The sequence below is a fragment of the Typopeltis vanoorti genome, chromosome 25, assembly GCF_054136105.1.
Source record: "Typopeltis vanoorti isolate ZY-2024b chromosome 25, IOZ_Tvanoo_1.0, whole genome shotgun sequence".
In the NCBI taxonomy this organism is placed as follows: Eukaryota; Metazoa; Arthropoda; class Arachnida; order Uropygi; family Thelyphonidae; genus Typopeltis; species Typopeltis vanoorti.
The window spans coordinates 62,305,812-62,327,355 of NC_143573.1; the positions used below are offsets into that span (position 1 = coordinate 62,305,812).

The 21,544-nt window shown below is 36.4% G+C and overlaps 1 protein-coding gene across 1 annotated transcript in view; it reads left to right on the forward strand.

Annotated features, from left to right (window-relative positions):
- The window catches only part of LOC150092788 (protein lin-9 homolog), a 248,894-nt gene that overhangs the window by 66,440 nt on the left and 160,910 nt on the right, over positions 1 to 21,544 (forward strand). The window contains exon 6 of the mRNA XM_090414279.1: positions 3,194 to 3,327. Coding sequence (XP_090270405.1) covers positions 3,194 to 3,327 — 134 coding nt within the window. The remainder of the gene's footprint in view (positions 1 to 3,193; positions 3,328 to 21,544) is intronic.

Below are 21,544 nucleotides of genomic sequence, written 5' to 3' on the forward strand. Positions count from 1 at the left end.
CTTCCTTTTTTCACTCTTTCTCAGAGTCCAACTTTCACATCCATACAGTACTACAGGGAATACCATTGCTTTCACAATTCTGATTTTTGTTGTGAGGCTAATATCTTTTATCTTTAAAGATCTTGCTTAAAAATGTCATTGCTTTCTTTCCGAGTAATATTCTTCTTCAGTATAATAATCATCTTTATCAATTCGGGATCCTAGGAGCACAAAATTGTTAACTGCTTCCATTTTCTCCCCATCTACTTCAAAATCATTAAGTTCACATGTTGCCATAACTTTTGTCTTTTTGAGGTTAAGTTTAAGACCATATTTAGCACTTTCTTCTTTAACTTTCATAATACGTTCCTCCAAATCTTTGCATTCTGCTAGCAAGGTGTATCATCTACATACCTCAAATTATTAAAATATTTCTTCCACCAATTTTAATCCCAACTGAAGACTCCTCCAGCCCTGCCATTCTTAAAACGTATTCGCTGTACAAGTTAAACAGGTACGGAGATAAAATAAATTCTTATCGCACCCCTTTACCTATAGAAATACTCAGTTTCTCCAAGATCTGTTCAGACAGTAGCTTCTTGTTCATAATAAAGATTCCTCAGAAGGATAATGAAATGCTCTGGTACTCTCATTGTTCTTAACACATTCTACAGTTTCAAAAGCCTTGCTATAGTCAAGGAAACAAAGGTAGACATTCTTTATATTCCTGTGCTTTTTCTATTATCCATCTCACATTGACGATTTGATCTCTTGTTCCTCTGCCTTTTTGAAATCTGCCATTTCTCTCTTCATGAATGGTTCCAGTCTTTTCTGAATGATCTTAAGTAAGACTTTACTTGCATGAGAAATCAGTGCTATAGTTCTGTAATTTTCCCACTCTCTTAATCACCTTTCTTCAATAAAGGTATATAAACTGGTTTTTTCTATTCCCTAGGCTATGTAGTTGTGATCCAAATTTGCTGACATAGAGCTGTTAAAATTTTAACTGCCTCTTCTCCCAGGGCTTTGAGCAGCTCAATAGGTATTCCATCTCCTCCTGGTGCTTTTTTATGCATTATGGAATACTGGGGTAGTTATAATGTGAAGTTAACTGTCTGTATATACAAATAGTCTAGTTTGAAATTACTTCATGTGCTTCCTTTTATTTGTTCCTTCTTGGAAAAAACAAAAACAAAATTTTATGTCAAGTATAATTGGATTCTATTTATTTATTTTCCGACCCTGTTATGCAGTCTGATATTCATTCCTGAAGCATACCTTGATCATTTCCCATGCAGTACCCACATCCTTTACTTGCAGTTTCTTATACCATGGCACTGCTCCATGTTGTCTCCTGTGCTTTTCATAATCACCAGCTTTGTAATTTCACTTAAATACTCCTTAACTGAAAATTGAATAAATATGCTTAACTATTTCCCTGGTCAAGATTTGCATGATTACATATACCTATAAGAGTCAGTGCAGTAGTTACCTAGGTTAAAAATTTAGTTTAAATTTAGTTAATGGGTCCTGAAAACTTGGAGTCTGTGTATTTAAGAATATAACATAACATCATCTGCATAAACTAAAAATCTGAGTCGAATATCTCTTGCTTATTTGAAAATTGTCTTGAGTCCAATTTTTTTTCAGTGAAATAATGTGCTGTACACACACAAGAATTTGGACTTGTGATGGGCAGCTCCCCTTCCCCCCCTTTCATTTGACCTATCTGTGGAGAACTTGGAGAAGACTTTCGTAGCAGAAATAAATCTAAAACTAGTGTTTTGGTGGAGATATGTTGATGATATGTCTATTATTTGGAAACATGACCTCCCAGGTCTGCAACAATTTCTTCATTCTCTTAACTCTTACAAACCTGCTATGAAATTTACATTAAAGCTTCAAAAAGATAGAAAGCACTCTTTAATGTTCTCATCACTAACAAAAAAGTCTGATAATGGTGTCACTCTTGAGATGTATCATAAGCCTGCACATACAGGACATTGTCTTCATGCCTTATCTCTTTACCACTCTTATCTCACACCTGAGTTTACATTAAGCCATCTTCCAGTACTACTTTCAGTCTAACAGCTGATCCCGCTATAGCAAACTCATAGAACCACTGGAATAGTTTGTTATGGTGATTTTTTTTTTTTTTTTAAGCATAGCATTGCACCTGTGGTACTTCGATTGGGAATTTTCAGTAGTAATAATGGTGTTTTCTGTTTTGCTATAGTGAGAGTTAATATTGTGTGTGGCATATCTCATTTTTACTATGCAATTGTGTCTTGAAGAACTTTTCTCCTGGCACCTCATCTTATGCCTTTCTCAGATCTATAGAACGTATGTACAGATCCTTGTTGTATTCCATGTTTCTTGAATGTTTGTCTTAAAGTAGAAATCTGATCCTGACAATCCATATTTGATCTAATACCAGCTTCTTGTTACTCAGATTTTCTTAGTCTCCTTCAAGTATTTGTACATAAATTTTACACACTTAGCAAAAAGATTCCACTAATTCTCACATTATCATTAAAAGCTGTTAATAATGTGGTTCAGTTACAGCTTTACCAATTTTGCACAAATCTTAGTACATATGTTGTTTCAAGATAATACCAAGTTTGTGCATTGTACTATTTTACTAGGTTAAAATTAATCGTTTAGTTTGTGTAACTATCTTGCCTGATCTATTTGCCAATGCACTGTCTCCAAAAAAAATTAGCGAGCCTGTTTAATTAAGAATTGCAACCACTAACTATAAAGGATAATGTATGTTAAATTTGATCTTACATATGTTCCATACTTAAATTCTCAAGCTATATATATATATAATTTGGAATGGTGCAGTCGTTAAAGAAATAAATTTTTCTAAATTGCATAGTTTGAGAGTTGGTAACCTGTTTATTTGAGAGTTAGTAACCTTCTTTATGTCTGCACTGCTAGTGCAGTGCAGACATAAAGAAGGATTAATAGTGAAGTCTGCACTGCTAGTGAATGACCTTTATTATTAAAGGTCATTCACTAGCTTAGGCCTAATGTGCACATGCAAAATTAATAACAGGCACGGTCGATAGCAAAATAAAGTTGATGATAATAGCAAATTAAAATACTACAAAGGTGCAGCCGACATTAAAATTAACACTATCGGGCCTTTTATAATAAAATTTTCTGTTTATAATTGTTAGACAATTGTTCAGTGAAATGTCCTTTTCAGCTCGCCTTCGCAAACCTCAGGATGGACTTTTTATGGGATCTATTGATGCAGTTGATACATCAAATTGCACCTATAGGATAACTTTTGACAGGCCAGGCATTGGAACTCACTCAATACCTGATTATGAGGTTTTGGTAAGTACTAAACTACTGAACCTAAATACAGACAGTCTAACTGTGTTTTGATTTTTTCATTTTGCACGATTGTAATTTTCAGTGTGATCCAGCAGTATATTTGCACTTCTGACACCAAGTTAAAATTAAATGACGGACACTACTAGCAGTTTTCAGATAACTATATCTCAAATGCACAGACAAATAAAATTTTTCACAAGCAACAAATTTCATTCCAGTAATGAGTAAAGGTGAGCTAAGTCAGACATTTTGCAACATACAACTTATCTCCTTGTGTTTCACACACAGTTCAGTAGAATTATTTCTAGGATTATACTTCTGCCATTATTACCTGATATGTCTTTTGAAGGAATTTTTTAAAATATATAAAAATCTGTCGATCATAAAATTTTGTAATTGGGAATCAGACCTCTTCTACTTCCATTGTGTTCTCTAAAGAAAAATTGTAAAAATATTTATAAGGTAGATAGCTGAGATACTCTCTGTTCTTCTATTTCAAACATCTTAGGAAGTTTTTCATGGGTACTATTATTAATGAAAATAATAAATTTTAGAAATGAATCATAACCAGAAAAATAGGGAGAAGGGAAAAATCAGACAATCATAATAAGTCTTTTCATAATCACGTTCTTGTTTAAAGCTGTCATTCATTATTGCAATAACTGAACCTAAAGCTGTTTGTGGCATATATATATATATATATATATATATATATATATATACTGTCAACCAACCTAATTGTGGTTTTCCTCATTTTGCTGTTTTAAAATGGTCTACTTGAAAGTGATTCAACATATTTTAATAGAATCCTAAATAAAAATTTCATCAAGGAGAAATTATTACTATAATTCTGAATTTTTTTTTGCACATAAAAATTGTCTAATTATAATGAAAAAAATGTGATAGAGACAGCAATAAATAAGTGGCAGATTGGTTTGGTAGAAAAATTGTATGCAAAAGCAGACCAATGGAGGATTTGAGGTTTTGCAATTTCTGATGAATGCAAACTGTTGCCCTTGTGAAGAAAGAACTGTGTAACAGTTCTTTCTAACAGGACCCCCAACTGCATAGTGGGGTCCTGTTGGGAATAGTGATATCACATCCCTCAAGTAGTATACTGACACCACAAAATGTTGTTCCAAATGATTTCGACCTGAATTACTGTAAAAACAGTTATAAAAGCTTATTATCTCTAATGCTCATATGGTGTAGACTGCAGGATTGTGGTATTCATCGTAGCAAAGTATTTATTAACTTCCACATTGTTAATAAAAGCTCCCATTTCAGTTTTACTGCCAAAAAGCAATCTGAAATGATAACTTGTTATCCTTTCCAAACTGTCAACCACTCTGACCTCTTCAACTGTCTGTCTCTCTCTCAAGTTCAATTTTCTACAGTCAAAATACTCTAATAGTGAAGTCATTCTTCTTAGGAACTTCAACATCCACAACCCAAATTGGCTTCAGTTCTCCAATGTCACTGATCAAGTAGGCAGGGATTCTGAAGTGTTTGCCATCAGCAATGACATGACACAGATTATCAATCTCCCTACCAGCATACCTAACAGCCCTCCAATCTGCCAACACACTTGATCTTTTCTTAACAACTCCCTTTCTGAATATATTGTGGTTGTCAGTTCTCCTCTTAGTAACTTAGATTACAACCTCATACAAGTCTTCTTTGCAACAGAACACCCTTCACCCACTCTCTGTCTTGCATCCTTTGGCACTACAAGGTGGCAAATGAGATGACTTCTCAACTACTACTTCATTTCTCCTAATACATTTGCTAAGACTGAATAAAAGAAATCCTCACAGCAATGAAGGCCTTCATCTTTTATTCTACCCCACATCCACAGCAACCATTCAAGCCTTGGTTCTCAAAAAAGTGTACTAATGCAATTAAAAAAAAAAAATACTCTGCATACCACAAATGGTTTAAGGCAAAAATTCCAAAACTGCAGGCTGCTTACTCCACCTATACTACAGAGAATACAAATCAGATTTTGAAAGGGCCAAATACTTCAAACTTGCCTCCTGTTCAAGTGGCAGTTAAGTCTTCTGATCCTTACAAAATCCATTGGGCACAATTTTTGTCTACCCATGTTTCCATCACTCTCACATCCAGATGGTACCATAGTCACTTCACCTGAAGACGAGGCTAACTTGCTGCTTGCATCACTCTTCCAATTCTTGCATTGATGATCTGGGCATATTTCCCCCCACTCTACCAAGAACTGCTCACTTCATATCATCCATAGTCTTCTGCCAGAAAAAAATATAAAGAATCCTTAATAACTTGAACGTAAATAAGGCATCCGGTACTGCTAATATCCAACCTATTGTGTTAAAAATTTCTGCTATCCTGTATTGCTTCACCTGACATCTACTCAGCAGCATGAAAACAGGCCCACATCCAGCCCATCCCAAAGAAAAGTGATTAAAGTCATCCATCCAATTGCTCTCACTTCTGCTCCCTCTCTCTAAAACTATTGATAAGATCAACAACCAACTCCTGCACCACCTGGAAATCTACCAGCTAATCAATAACCAGCAATATGGATTCCATCACTCCTGATTTTCTAACTTTCACCACCCACCACTGGACTTAAGCCATAGAAAAATTCAGAGAAGCTTGTGCAGTTGCTCTTGACATTTCAAATGCATTTGATCGAGTTTGGCAGGACTGCTTAGCAAACTGCTATCCTATGATGTACCGTCCATGCTCTGTAACTGAATTGCCAACTTTCTCACTTGTTGCTCACTACCTAGTGCTTGGTTTCCTGTTTTCAGATTTCCCCACGAGTACTGGAGCACCAGTACTAGTAATTTGTTGAGGAACCCATCATAATGAAAAGCGAAGTGATATCAGTAATGAAAAAGCTCATGGAGCTGATGGTGTGGCAGTGGAATTATTGAGAGCAGCTCAATGAAGTACTGATATTGACTAAATTTTGTCAACAGATTTGGAAGAAAATATATTGGCCTAGAGATTGAAAATCATTAGTATTCACCCCAATTAAAAAAAAAATCAAATTCCAGATATGAGAATTATAGAACCATCATTTTAATTTTACATGCAAGTGAAGTTATGCTGAAAGTGATCCAACAAAGGTTGGAATCATATGTGAATAGAGAAATGCCACAAGAACAGGCAGGCTTTAGAAGAGGTAGCAGAACTAGAGACCAAATAGCAAACATAAGATGGATTACATGAGAATATCAAAAGGAAATATTCATCTGTTTTATTGATTATAAAAAAGCTATTGATTGCATGGATCACAACAGACTGTGAATTGTAATGAGATCAGTGGTGAATACCTAAACATCTAATTCTCTTGCTAAGAAGAGCTTCTTTTGACATTCTCTTGTTCTCATATAATCCATCTTATGTTTGCTATTTGGTCTCTAGTTCTGCTACCTCTTCTAAAGTGTGATAAGGCCATGAAAGTTAGAATTATCAAATCAATGGTATTTCCAGTAGTGATGTATGGATATGAAAGCTGGATTATTAAGAAGAAAGGCAGAAAGTGAATCGATTCATTTGAATTATGGGTGTGGAAGAAACTATTAAGAATGACCAATAAGAAAGCTTTAGAGAATATAAAAACAAAATGCCCCTTGGAAACGTTGATCACTAAACAGAAGTTGATGTACTTTGGTCATATTACGTGAGCTGATGAATCATTGGAAAAGGCAATTATGTTTGGGAAGATTGAAGAAAGGAGAAGAGGAAGACCACAAAACAGTTAGGTGGACAACATAAAAGAATTACTAACTTGAACTTACAATTACTGAAAGAAAGAACAAGAGGCCAAATGGGATGGAGAGAGCATTTGTTCACAGTATCACCAAGAGTCAAAAATGACTGGATGGCACATAACAGCAACAAACTGGAGTACTACAGAATTTTGTACTGTCACTCCTCTCTCTTTCACCTGTATATAAATGACCTGCTTTCACAGATTTCAAATCCTATTCATAGCTTTGTCCATGACAATACACTCCATTCCTCTTTTTCATTTGATAAATCTTATAGTGCTCAATTGTTAGAATCAAGATCCACCATGATAACTTGTCCTGAATTCCATTCCCCTAGCTATATCTCATTAGGGCAAGGACAACATTTTAGACTTCAATGCCACTAAAACTCAGTCCTCTTTCACAAAAACTGTATATTGCAGCTTTTGCTGCAATGAAAAGAAAGTTGGTACCAATTGTCTTCACTGTGCAGGTGGTTACAGGTGCTAAAGACTGTCTTCTCTTCTTCTTCCTAACATGAATTTTAGGCCAGGTGGCCTGTTCTGGTCTCATGCCGTCTCTTTCTTGGTCTTCCGATTCTTCTTTTTCCACTTATTTTATATCTGTATAATATTTTTGGTAGTCTGCTGTTGTCCATTCGATTTAAATGTTCTATCCATTTTTGTTTATACTGTCTTATATAGTAATTAACTGTTTTATATTGAGGGATTGTAAAATTTGTTTTATGGTCCTCTTGGTATATCCAGCTGTTTTTCTGAGAAATTTCATTTCTGCTGTTTGAATTCATTTTTCATCTTTCCTTTTTATGGTCCATATTTTGCTTCCATATAGTAGAGTTGGTTTTGACAGGACATTATATAGTCTGATTCTAGTTTTTTTTGTACTAGGGATTGCTTAAATATATTATTTATTATGCCATTTACTTTGACAAAGTTTGATATTTTGGTGTCTGTCTGTCTTTTTCTTCTTCATATGATAAATCACATCCTAAGTATCTGAAAGTATTTACTTGTTCTAATATTTTATTATCTATCACTATTTTGCTTCTTATTGGGTTTTCTTCTTTGAATGCCGTTATTTTTGTTTTTTCTTTAGATATTGACATATTATTTTGTTTTGAGATATATCATTTAATGATCTTTGTAAATCATCTTCTGATGTAGCTAATACTATTTAATTGTCTGCAAATAGTAGTGTATCTATCTTCATTTGTGGGGTTATTTGTATACCAAATGGGTTATACTGTTTCAAGATTGTTACAATTTTATTTATATATATATATATATATATATATTGAAAAGCAGGTGAGAGAGTACATCCTTGTCATACTCCTCTTGATATATGTTGCCATTCTGAGATGTGTTATAATTTAACTGCTATTTTATTTCCTGAATGGATTGTAAAAGTTGGTTTGGTATATTTAAGTCGGTTAATATTTTAAACAACTTTTGTCTACTAATTTTGTCAAAGACTTTTTCATAATCAATAAAGCCTACATGTGTTTCTTTTGAAATTCTCTTCTCTTTTCTGTTAATAATTTTAGAGTAAAAATTGGATCTATGCAGGATTGGCCTTTTCGGAAACCATTTTGTTCTTCTAGTAGTTTGTCCTCTACAATACTGCTTACTGTATATTATCGCGTATAATGCAATCCACGTATAATACGAACTGGAAATTTTGTTTCTAGTTCGCATTATTAAAAAAGTTTGTTTCTAGACATAGAAACAAACGTCGTCAAAAAAAAAAAAATGTCGTCATCGTCTTCATGCTCCCCATTTTGTTGTGTTGTGCATCATCCTCGCTTTCGTATATGACATGACCTTCGGATCCATCCATTGAATTACTTATTCCACATTTAAGAAATGAGCATTGAATCATTTCAGATGGTATCGAATCCCATGCTTCTTTAACCCAGCTGGTAACTAGGGTGATCTCAGGCTTCTGAAAATTCCCACCCTTTGTCATCTTCACCAAACCAGATGACATCCATTCTCTCCATTTGTCACGTAAGTGATCTTTAAATGGCTTATTCAAGCTGACATCAAGTGGCTGCAAAATGGAAGTTAGACCACCCAGTATGACTGCTAGGTCTGTACGTAGCTCACATGCTTTCTCTTTGCTTGCCTCTGTTAAATGCGCCCAGAACATATCCCAGACTAATATGCTTTGTTGATGTAACAAGCTACCTGGACGTATGTTCCATACTTGATCTAGCCACAATTGTACACCTTCTTCATCCATCCAACTTTTCTGATTAGCGCGAACCATTACACCTGGTGGAAATTTCATATGCTTCGGAATTTTCTTCCTTTTAAATATCACTGTTGGCTTTAATTTGGTTCCGTCTGCCATGCATGCTAGAACAACGATAAAATACGTTTTTTCATGTCCCTTTGTTTTTATGAAGACACCCTTTTCACCAACTGAGTTTACTATTCGATTCCCAGGCATATCAAAGTACATGGGCATCTCATCCATATTGCCAATTTGGGAAAGTTCATATCCGTGACACTTCCATAATTTTATGATAAATTTATGGAAAGACTGCACTTTTTCTTCAAGCTGCTTTGGTAACTTCTGCACAATTTTTGTTCGGTGTCGTAATGTTAATGCTTTGCGTTCCATAAATACGTTGCACCACCCAGGCAAAGCAAGAAAAGATGAAATACCTGGTGTGTCCTTGAATTTACCATTCTTGAGTTGTAGAGCTCGAAAATGAATTGCATTTCTTGTTACTATATATACAATATGCCATCTTGTCATTGCATCAAAATCCATTCATTTAGCTCTTCTTTGAGTTCTGGAAAGGATGCTACATCTCCACGACGGGCATGTTTCGTTTTGGGGATTTTTTCAAGACTGTCTTTTTGCTTACGCTAAAGTCTAATGTTACTCTCTGCTACACCAAATTCTCTCATAGCAACACTGTTATTATGTTCTTCTGCAAACTGCACGACACGCAATTTAAATCCTGCTTCAAAAGATGAACGTTTACGTTTCTGTTGGTTCATTTTCAGGCTAGGTTTGTTTAACGAATAATATTTAAAATGAACTGTGGTTAAACCGATATACCTAACTGTGCTCTATCATTTGGCGACGGAGCGCGCATCTTATCTGCGCATAAAGCCATTAATGTAAGTAGCTTTATGCACAGATACGATGCACGCTCGCTCGCCAAATGCGAGTGGGTCAAGTAGATTTGGTTGCATGGGCATTAGGTAATATATATTGTGTGTGCAAGTCTAATAAGATGTTATATTTTTTAGGATCCGCATATAATGCAAACCCTTAACTTTAAGTAGTATTTTTTACCATAAATTTTTCGCATTATACGCAATAATATATGGTAGCTTTTCTTAGCTAAAGCCTGTTTAGTGCATATGTGATGATCCTTTTAATCACAGGATAGGTCAGATAAGTGTGCTCCAAGTTACCTGAGGAGTTACTGAACAGACAGAGGTCCATTGCTCTAACTTTGAAGTTGTGAAGTTTTGTTGGGGTTGGTAAGATGTTGTGCCACAACCTCCACTGTAAGTCTGCATCTGGCCTGGTACACTTTGTCCTTTAGGGAAGATCCCATCAAAAACTGAGCAGCAGCTATAGATATGTGAGTTTGAGGATTCAGATATTGATGCAGATGCAAAAGCTGAATCAGGATGTACTAAAGTAAGGTTGTGGTATACTTTATTGAAATTAGTGGACAGAAGTAGAAGAGAGGTTGCAGAGGACAAGATTTGAAAGTTTTTGGTAATTTCTAGCATTCATAATAGCTGTTTGAACTTGTTGATATTGCTCTATTGCTTTGATGGTTTTCAGCGGTAAACTTTGGAAGGTTTTCCACTCCTGTTTCTGGATTTGAAGTTCTAGAATTCTTATACCTGCCCAGCTCTAGGTAGCAAAGGGGAAAGTTTGGTCAGTTATGGGACTTGTGATTTCTGTTTTAGAACAAAGGCTCTGTGAGCACTGCTTCCTGGGATGATCCAGTTGGCATGTGATGAAGCTCTGTGCTTGCCCAGCATTGTAAGCCATTGCAGTAGAATGTAGACAGTTTTTTTTTTTTTGGGTGGGGGTATTAACCATTCAAAGGATTGCAAATAATGCTAATCCCCCTAGTGACCTCTTTCAGAATATGATTTTATTTTCAAGGTAGACCAGGACTGCCCCCCCCCCCTTGCTTAGCAGGTTGTCCAGTTGGTTTTGTTCCAGAGGAATGATGTTATTCACTTTCTGGATCTGATGGAAGAAATCTTTGGGCAGTGTTAATACTTTGATGATGTGCCATAGCACACTAGCAGCCATCTGGTTGATGATTAGCACTCTTCCCCTTAGTGAAGATGTTGCTTGTATGTTGTTTCATTTACCTAGTACCTGTCTAAAGTGACTATGTAGTTGTATCCAATTATTACCAAGCTAGATTACCTAAGTATTTTTGTCCTGCACTTGCATTTGATTGGATAGTCCATTCTAGTTTTCCAGTTGCCTTACAAGCCAGAAGGCTTTTCAGAATTTAACTTTGCCCTGGAAGCTTGTGCATATAGTGTATGATCTGTGTGGATTGCTTTGATTTCTTCATGTGAGTTTTTGTATGTTGGTTCCTAAAAGGAACCAACATACTAAAGTGAAGATTTGACAAATAAAGGCATATGTAGAGCTGTAAGATAGGTGATTGTAATAAACTATGAAGGTGCCTTGGCATGGACAACAAACAACAACGCATGGGAAATGTTTAAGGATGGCTGAAGGAAGCTATCTGACTACATCCCTAGAATTAAGAGAATAACTCACATGAGAGTTAAATGGATGATTAAGACTTTGAAACAAGTGCTTCACAAAAACAAACTGGTCCTGATCCATTACCAGAAGTAAAGTGATGATGGCTAAAAAGTAGGCTAAGAGAGTGGCATTGAGGAAAACAGTCACCTTTACAGGCAACGGTAAATCTGAGAGAATTTTATCACTATGCTGCAAGTTAATGGGGAAAATGATTACAGATAAATAATCTTATAAATGCAAAGCTACGAAAAGTATTAGATGCTTCAGAAATAGTGAGTTATGAAATGATCAGTTTAGTAAGGTGTACATCCAAGGTAGCTGGTATCTGGATGTTGGAATGGAATTAGATGAAAGGATAGTGATGGATGACTTAATTCAAACACAATGGGCTTGTATAGTATATCAAGGGTGCAATGTTCCTGACTTGGTGATTGTTCAGCTTGAGTATCAGCACAAGCACACTTTGTAATGAGTAAAAGGAGAGTAACTACTAAAACTGAATCAACAGATTATAAATTACTATCTCTGGAGTATGGGTGCTTCAGGGACAAAGCTGTATAACTGAGAGGAGACTTCCACATAGCCTTTAAAGGAATGTGGAGAACCGACCAGAACTTCTGACCTAATGTCCAATCCTCACCTTCTCGTGCCCTGTTAGATATCTACCTGGATACTGAACAAACAAGGATGGGCTGGCAATTTGGGATTTAGCCAACCAAATTGTATTCTTATTGGCTTAAACCAAAATACAAAATGATGGTACAACATGACAGAATTTCATGTCGGCTGGGGCATCGCCATGTTAAACAAGGCCCCCGCTGTTTTCGCCAGGGAACCAGGGCGAACAGCGAAAAGTCAGCTAATGGAACAAATCTGAAAGTGCACCCCAACTCAACATCACCAGAGTTAAAGATCGGTACTATCAACATAAGAAGCCTGAATGGCAAAGAAATGGAGCTAGCTAAGGAATTAGATAAGTACCAGATCGACATAATAGGGGTGACTGAAACAAAAAAAAAAACAAAAACTGGTGAGATCTTTCTGAGCAATAAATACAAAATGTTATATTCAGGAAATGACAATCAAGGAAAAGAAGGAGTAGCCATAGTATTTAACACAAAATACGAGGCTAATCTTCTTGAATGGCAGGCAGTCTCAAGTAGAGTGGTGTGGGCAAATATGAGAATGGGGAACTGGACAATGAGACTATTTGTGCCTATGGTCTCACAGAAGGTTCTATATGTCAGACAAGGATAATGTATATCCTTGTCTGACACCAGATTGTTTAATATTAAATCTGGTGTCAGACAAGGATATACATTATCCCCTCTGTTATTCATTATCTATATGGATCACATTATGAAGGAAAGTGGTATTAAACCCGATATCAAAATTGGAGAAGTTAATGTCAGCTCTTTGCTTTATGCAAATGATGTTACTCCTAAATAAATCCACTATAAGTCTGCAAGATTCCCTGACTAAATTAAATAATTGTAATAGATATGGTATGAAGGTCAGCAATAATAAGACAAATACAATGAAAATAGGCAGAATCATTGAAAATGTCAACCGCATTGTGAATGGAAAACCTATAGAACAAGTAAAACGTTTCAGCTACTTAGGCATGATTTTTAGTGAAGATGGTAAATTAAATATGGAAATATACAACAGAATCAACAAAGCTGGTATGGTGGGAGGTCAACTGAATAATGTATATGAAATATCAGAGAAATTAGTCGGAACACTAAATTAGCTGTATACAAGACAGCGTTCAAACCAGACTTATGGATCTGAGAGCTGGGTCAGAAGTAAAACACTTCACCAAAGACTAGAGATTGCAGATATGAGAGTCCTGAGAAAGATTAGGGGCATGAACAGATGGCATCAATGGCAATATCATATTAAAATTGAGGATATTAGGAAAGAACTTGAACCATCCAGGAATGCATTAGCAGAGCTAATCTCAGGTAGCATGGTCATTTAAACAGAATGGGCAAGAAAAAATTAGCAAAACAGCTGTTTTCTGCCAGGTTGGCAGGAAAACGACCCAGAGATATAGGTGGATTGATATGGTAAAAAGTGCCTTAGACAATAGAAATGTAAGATCTGATAATGTTGGAGTCTTGACAAGTAACAGACTAATTTGGGTAAAATTGTAGATAGGAAGTTAGTAATGATATAAATTTTTCATGTAGTGCTATCATATCCTGTACATCCCTTGAGGGTACATGGTAGGAATTTGATGATGATCTCTGGAGTGGTCATTAACATTTGAGAGGCTAATTAGGATCTGCATCTAGAGAAGATATAGCAATGTGATACTCTATACAGGACAGCATTGCTTTGATCTTGCTTTAACAGTTTATAATATAGCTACTGCAGAGTTGGAAAATGGGAAAATTGCTATAGATGAAAAATCTTAGTAATTTCAGAGTTAGGAAAAATATTAGATGCTTTAGAAATAGTGAGTTGTTAAATGATCAGTTGAGTAAGTTTATATATCTGAATGTTGGGATGGAATTAGATGAAAGAATACAGAAGTGGTTGAGTTTGAATCAAGCTCTTGAAGGAATATGCAAGCAAACAATGTTCCTGGGAAATGGATCTACCATAATATTTTGAATTTTACTAGGAAACTTTTCCCAGAATAAGCTTATGACATGGATAGGAATCACTGACTAACAGGAATATCAGAAGTAATGTACAGAGGTGCCAGTATAACAGGAGGATGAGGAGCAGAGCTACTACAGGAATCCATAATTGGGACATTGTTGATTAACTTGTATATTGATTGATGTTGGAGTTAATCTGGAGAGAACATACAATTCATTGTGGAGAATTTATGGTGGAAAAAAAACACCTGTTGGAGCAATTACTTTATTTACAATTAAGAAAGTACACTTTATGTTTTGACCTCTGTATCAAGGTCATCATCAGGGAAACATATACACTGCTTGAAAAGAAGTCAACAGACACCCTATGGGCAAGGTAACATTATTCCGTGTAATGAGTCATGTTTGTAGCTGGTATAAAGTGGAGGAATATGATACTCCCAAGTCAGTGCAACTGTGCCCAGGTGAAATTGAAATAGAGAGAGTTTGAAAGAGGAATTGTAATAAGATGCCATATTGCAGGCCTATCTGTTCAGCAAATTGTTGACAAATTGGACCCTCCCTGGTCAACAATCAGTGACACCATACTAAGATTGAAGCACAGGGAGTCAATTGCAAGTGCCACCTGCATAGACAACCCATGACTTGCTAAACATGATCTTAGAGTGCTACGAAGAATAATATGTAAAAACTGCCATTCATCAGCTCACACGTTAAATGCGGAGTTCCAGGCATTGACTGGAACACAAATCTGTACAAAAAACATTCAGATAACTGAGGCCCACAACATGGGTTTCCATGATAGGACTGCAATTTGCAAGCCCACATCATCCAAAGCAACATACAGCATCGTCTAAAGTGGTGCAAAGAGTGTATAGTGGGACATGGAAGCTTAGAAAACTGTGGTATATAGAACAACAAATCACGCTACACCCTCCACCATGCAGATGTGGTGGATGCTCAGTGGCAGTATAGTCCTGGAACCTATGTTTGTGGTGCCACAAACATTGAACTTCAAGAGGTATCTGAACATTCTGGATAGTGCAATGTGGCATTTATATAGAGCTGGCATTGTCTCTTTCAGCAAGACAGGTTGCAGATGGATCTTCCAGACTCTTGGAATTATTAATCTATTATTCTTGTTAAAATTAGGATGGTGAATCAGCATATCACAAGCTTCCTTGAATTTTCTTTCATACCAGGTTTTCATGCAGTTTAGAGACTTCATGCCTTTCCAGTTAATTCTATAATAGGTTTGGAGTGCATGGCCTGACAAGCCTGGTTTTCAATAGTGAAGGAATTTAATGTGATGTTTGTGTTCTTTTCTTCTGGAATTGTGCACCCTGTTTTCCCTATGTAGGGTAAGTTGCAGGCGAACTGCATTTTGTAAACCCCTGGGTAGTCAAGGAAAGGAAGGAGAATCTTTGGATGAACTATTTTTTTTCCCCTCAGTATATAAATATTTATTTTATCTTATTTATTCTCACCAGAGGTCAGGCTAGTTTCAAAGATTAACAAAGCAGTGAGATTTAACATACTTATATGTAGTGTCATGTAGCTTCTGTCTTGTTCATACATATGTTATCTTGGTGATCACATTGATATAAAAGTCGAAACATCAGGTATTATTAATCATAAATAAAGTAATTGCTCCAACATAAGTGTTTTTATCTTCATAATTTATACACAATGAATGCTGATCACCGTGTAACCTGTGAGCATACAATTATTTGCTGTAAATTAAAGATACCAAGAAATTATATTCTTGATTTAACCCTTTATCCAAGTGTAAGCAAACAGTTTGTATGTGAAGTAGCTTCACAACTGCCTTCACATCACTTTCTTTAGTATCCCATAATACAAAGCACATATCTTTACAGATATGTATAATGCTCTGCATTATGGGAAGGGTCACTACCCAGACCGATTTCGACCTTTATTGAGGTCTCATCAGTTGGAGACAGACCCAAAAGTGACACCATAGTTAAAGTGATGCAGAAGTCATTTTTTTATATACAAGGCATCATCACACCCTTATTACTAAAATATTCTGGATTAGAGATAGACGTCAAAAGTGTTTTACTTGGTTATACTATAAATTAAAGATACCAAGAAATTAGGTTTTGGTTTAATCCTTGATCCTTCTGCATTACTTCAACCTTGGTATCACTTCTGGGTCTGGCTCCCACTGATAAGACCTCAACAAAGGTCAAAAACCAGTCTGGGTAATGATAATTTCCTTGATGCATAGTCTTTTACTAGCCTTAAGGATATGTCCTTTGCATTATTGGATACTAAGGCAAGTGACATGACATCAGTAGCCTCTATATACGAGTTGCCCCGTTCTGAAGTTACTTCATGTGCAAACTTTGTTTGCTTACACTTGAATTTCTAGTATAATCAAGTGGAAAAACTTTCAACATCTCTAATTGTTTGCTGGTGATGCAAAATTAGGGAGCTGAGGGACGTTTCTGATACCGAATTCTGGCAGCTGAACGAATAGTCAACTTTAGAAAGTTGATGCTTATGGCCCCCTTCAAACTCAGATCTCTGTGGCTGCCAGTTCCAATATCCACTTAATCTTCCTCTGATAGTGATTAAATTTAATTCTGTCTGCCACCAGACAAGTGGTCTTCAGCTTCAATAAGCACTTGTAAGAAATTACCATTAATTTAATAATATGTCTGTAAATAACCTTAATCCAAAATGCCTAGCTTTGCACTTAGCAAGACTGATCTGAATTAGGGTGATGTGAGTGATATAGATGGCAAAGAGTAAAAGGTGACAGTAGGGACCCCTGGGGCATTCTGTAATGCAGAATACTGATTTCACATGAAACTTCGAATCCTTAAGATAGGAACTGACAAACTCCCTTCAATTAGTTTATAGAGTAGAACTCTATGCTAGACCTTGTTGAATGCCTTTGCGACATCAAGAAAGATGGCACTAGTGTGCTGTTTTCAATTGTATCAAACACTAATGCCTTCTACAACTCTTACAATTTGTTTATACAGTGGTGTGATTCTCACAGAAGCCAAACTGCTCATTGGGTATGAGGTTTTTACCTCATGATTTTTTGCAATCTTGTCAGTATTACTCATTCGGCAATATTTCTTAGGCAGGAGAGCAGGATGATTGGGTGGTAGTTTTGAGGGAACTACTTTGCTTTCCCCAGTTTCAGGATTAAGTTTATGTCAGCTTCTTTCCAGTGTGGCAGAAAGTAGTGAAATCTTAGCATTGCATTAATAATTGCTACAAAGTACATACTGGCTTTGTGGAGTAGTCTGATAACCTTGTTGGAAATCCCATCTAGGCCTGTTCTTTTGGAATGAAATATCCAGATGAAATCTATATCTGCATGCTTATAGTTTAGGCTGCACTGTTTTTCTAAACTCTCTAGAATGACAGATGGTCAGGAGTATTTTCCTGTTCTAAATATAAGTGAAATAGTACTTGGGGATTGTGATCGAAACTGAGGTTATCCAGCAAGAGCTTCTGTTTTATCAGCATCATGATAGACCAAACCTGTTTCACCATGGATTAGTGGAAAGGGTTTGTGATCCATTCTAAGAGCCTTTGTCATCTTGAATGATCCTCAGTGTGTGTAGGGACAGCAGTTTCATTTCCCACTGTTGGTCCCGCAGTGCTTGTTAGACTGAATAGTTGGCTTGTGATTCTAAGGGGCCAGCATCCTGTGATACCACCACCTGTCTCTGTTCTTCTCATGGATGATTCTTGATTTCTTCTGGGAGATGGTTGGTGTTTAAGTGTAGTATTGAAGATATAGCAGCTTAGGGTGCTATTATGTGTTTTTCCAGGTTGTTTATCAAAGTGTTATCATTTCTTTAGATTTGATAGTTGGGACTGGCCCTATGAATTTGAGGAGTGTATCAGGTAGCTTTCCCTAGTTATTACTGATATGTGGTTAGGATTATTTTCCTGTTCTATATATATAAGTGAAGTAGTACTGGATTGTGGTTGAAACTGAGGTCATCCATCGCATTCAGCTTGTATTATTGAGCGATGTTTTGGAATATGGCAATGTCTAAAATATCAGGATGTCCTGTCATGTTATAGTGTATTGGTTCTAGAGGTCAAACAGCTGTCGTATTCCTTGTGTTGCCAAAATCATTGAGTATTCTACTGTTCCGATTAATGGTCCTGCTGTTCTAGGCTGGGTGCTTACTGTTTAAGTCGCCAACTACTACACTGCTCAAGGTGTGTCTAATATCTTCACTGAATCAGTTTCAAATAGCCGTTTGCTAGTACAGTTGTGCACAGAGTAGATTGCCAGGCTGCCTGCACTGGCTGTCTGGATTTCCACTCCTGTGATCTCTATGTTGCATTTGATAAAGAAACCCATTCTGCCTCCCCTGGTGTGTTGGGCCTATTATCATGATATAAAATGTAGTTTCTGAGCCTTGGATTGTCGGCTGGAGGTGTGTTTTGTTCATCTGGATTAAGTCATCGTTATAACACATGAATTCCTGAAGCTCATGCATTTTGTTTCCCATATACAAGTAGTGAAAAGGTTTATCACCTTATTATTGAAATACTCAGGATTGCAGATAGTTGTAGAAAGTTTTTTTACTTAGTTTAATTTAAATCATAATTAAGTAAAATTAAGTAGGGGTGCTTAAGGGTCGAAGCTATATAACTGAGAGGAGACCTCCACATAGCCTTTAAAGGAATGTGGAGAACCGACCAGGGCTTCTGACCTAATGTCCAATCCTTACCTTCTCGTGGTGCACCCTGTTGGGTATCTACCTAGATACTGAATGAACAAGGATGGGCTGGCAATTTGAGATTTAGCTGACCAAATTGTATTCTTATTGGCTTAAACCAATATAGAAAATGATGGTACAACATGACAAAATTTCATACCGGCTGGGCCGTCGCCCGGTAAAACAAGGCCCCCGTTGTTTTCGCCAGGGAACCAGAGCGAACAGCGAAAAGTCAGCTACTGGAACAAATATGAAAGCACACCCCCAACTCAACATCACCAGAGTTAAAGATCGGTACTATCAACATAAGAAGCCTGAATGGCAAAGAAATGGAGCTAGCTGAGGAATTAGATAAGTACCAGATCGACATAATAGGGGTGACTGAAACAAAAAAAGCAAAAACTGGTGAGATCTTTCTGAGCAATAAATACAAAATGTTATATTCAGGAAATGACAATCAAGGAAAAGAAGGAGTAGCCATAGTATTTAACACAAAATACGAGGCTAATCTTCTTGAATGGCAGGCAGTCTCAAGTAGAGTGATATGGGTAAATATCAGAATGGGGAACTGGACAATGAGACTTGTTTGTGCATATGGTCCCACAGAAGGTTCCACTAAGATAGAATTGGAAGAATTTTTTGAGGCTCTAGAGAAAGCAACTGACACAATGAAAAAGGAAAAGTTGGTCCTTGTTGAAGATCTAAATAGCAGAGTAGGAAATGATTGTCAGACATACAAAAATATTTTGGGAAAATTTGGAGAAAAGAGCAAAGCTAATAATAATCGCTTAATACCTGTTGGATTTCTGCTCAGGGCATGGACTGGTTATTACTAACACCATGTTCCAACATAAAAATGTGCACAAATTCACATGGAGAGAAGAGGCAAGGAATAAGAAAAGTTTCATTGACTATGTTATTGTTGATGTTTTCTCCCTGGTGCAGGACACCACAGTGTACAGAGGATTTGAAATTGGAAGTGATCACTATTTAGTCTTGAGCAGGATAAAATCGAATTTCATATTGAAAAGAATAACATGTAAGAAAGTTTTAAAGCGAATAAAAGTTGAGCAGCTCTCAGATGTGAACTGTAGACTAAAATACACAAACATCATTGAAGAAAAAATGAAAGCGTTTGAGAACAGGAACCAAACCTTAGAGATTCAGTGGCAAGCCTTGAAGAAAATCCTAATTGATTCAGCCAGAGACGCATGTGGTGAGAGTGTCTGCAAGGATAGAAAAATCAGAACTCCATGGTGGATACAGGAAGTTAAAGAGGCAGTGAAGGAAAAGAAGAAAGCATATCAAAAGTTCCTGGCAAATAAGTCAGCTTTTGCTCTTAGAGAATACAGAGACAAATGTAAGAAAGTGAAATACTGTGTAAAACTAGGTAAAAAAAAGTCATAGGAGGACTTTGGCAAGAACATAGAAAATAAATATCAAGAAGGTGGTAAGATGGAGGTTGTTGAAGAAGCTTAGAAATGGAGGAAAGAGTGCTGTAAAAGGAGTTACAGATGATAAAGGTGACATGAAAACAGGAGAAAAAGATATCCTTCAATATGGAGTAACTATTTCTAAAAATTGTTAAATGAAATAAGCAGTGATAGCATAGTGGTAAAAAACACTCAACAGGCATATAGTCAGGAATACATATCCATACTTGAAGTAGAAAAAGCCATCAAATGCTTGAAATGTGGAAAGGCAGCAGGAGTAGATGATAATCGACCAGAAATGCTGAAGTATGGTGGTATAAAAGTCTTACAGTGGCTGCACTGCATAGTTCAGAAAGCCTAGACAGAGGGACGAATTCCCAATTATTGGAGTAGAGCTCTAATAGTACCCATAACTCTAATTACTTGCATAGATCTATGCAAGTATACTTGAGAAACAGTTGAGAAGAATTGTGGAAGAAAAAGCTGGATTCAGGCCAAATAGTGGCTATCAGGATCAGATCTTCACTTTACGACAAATAGCTGAGAAAGTATGGGAATATAACAGAGATCTGTATTTAAGTTTTGTCGATCTGGAAAAGGCATATGACAAGGTGCCAAGAGAGAAGCTATTCAATACGCTACAGTTATATGTATGGTGTCAATGGGGCATTATATTAAGCAATACTTTGTCTTTATTTGAGTTGTAAGTCAGCAGTTAGAATTGGAGGAAGTATAGGAAGATGATTTAATGTTAAATCTGGTGTGAGACAAGGATGTACGTTATCCCCTCTGTTATTCATTATCTATATGGATCACATTATGAAGGAAAGTGGTATTAAACATATCAGAATCGGAGATAGACAATGAAAATAGGTAGAATTGTTGTGAAAGGGGAACCTGTGGAACAATTAAAA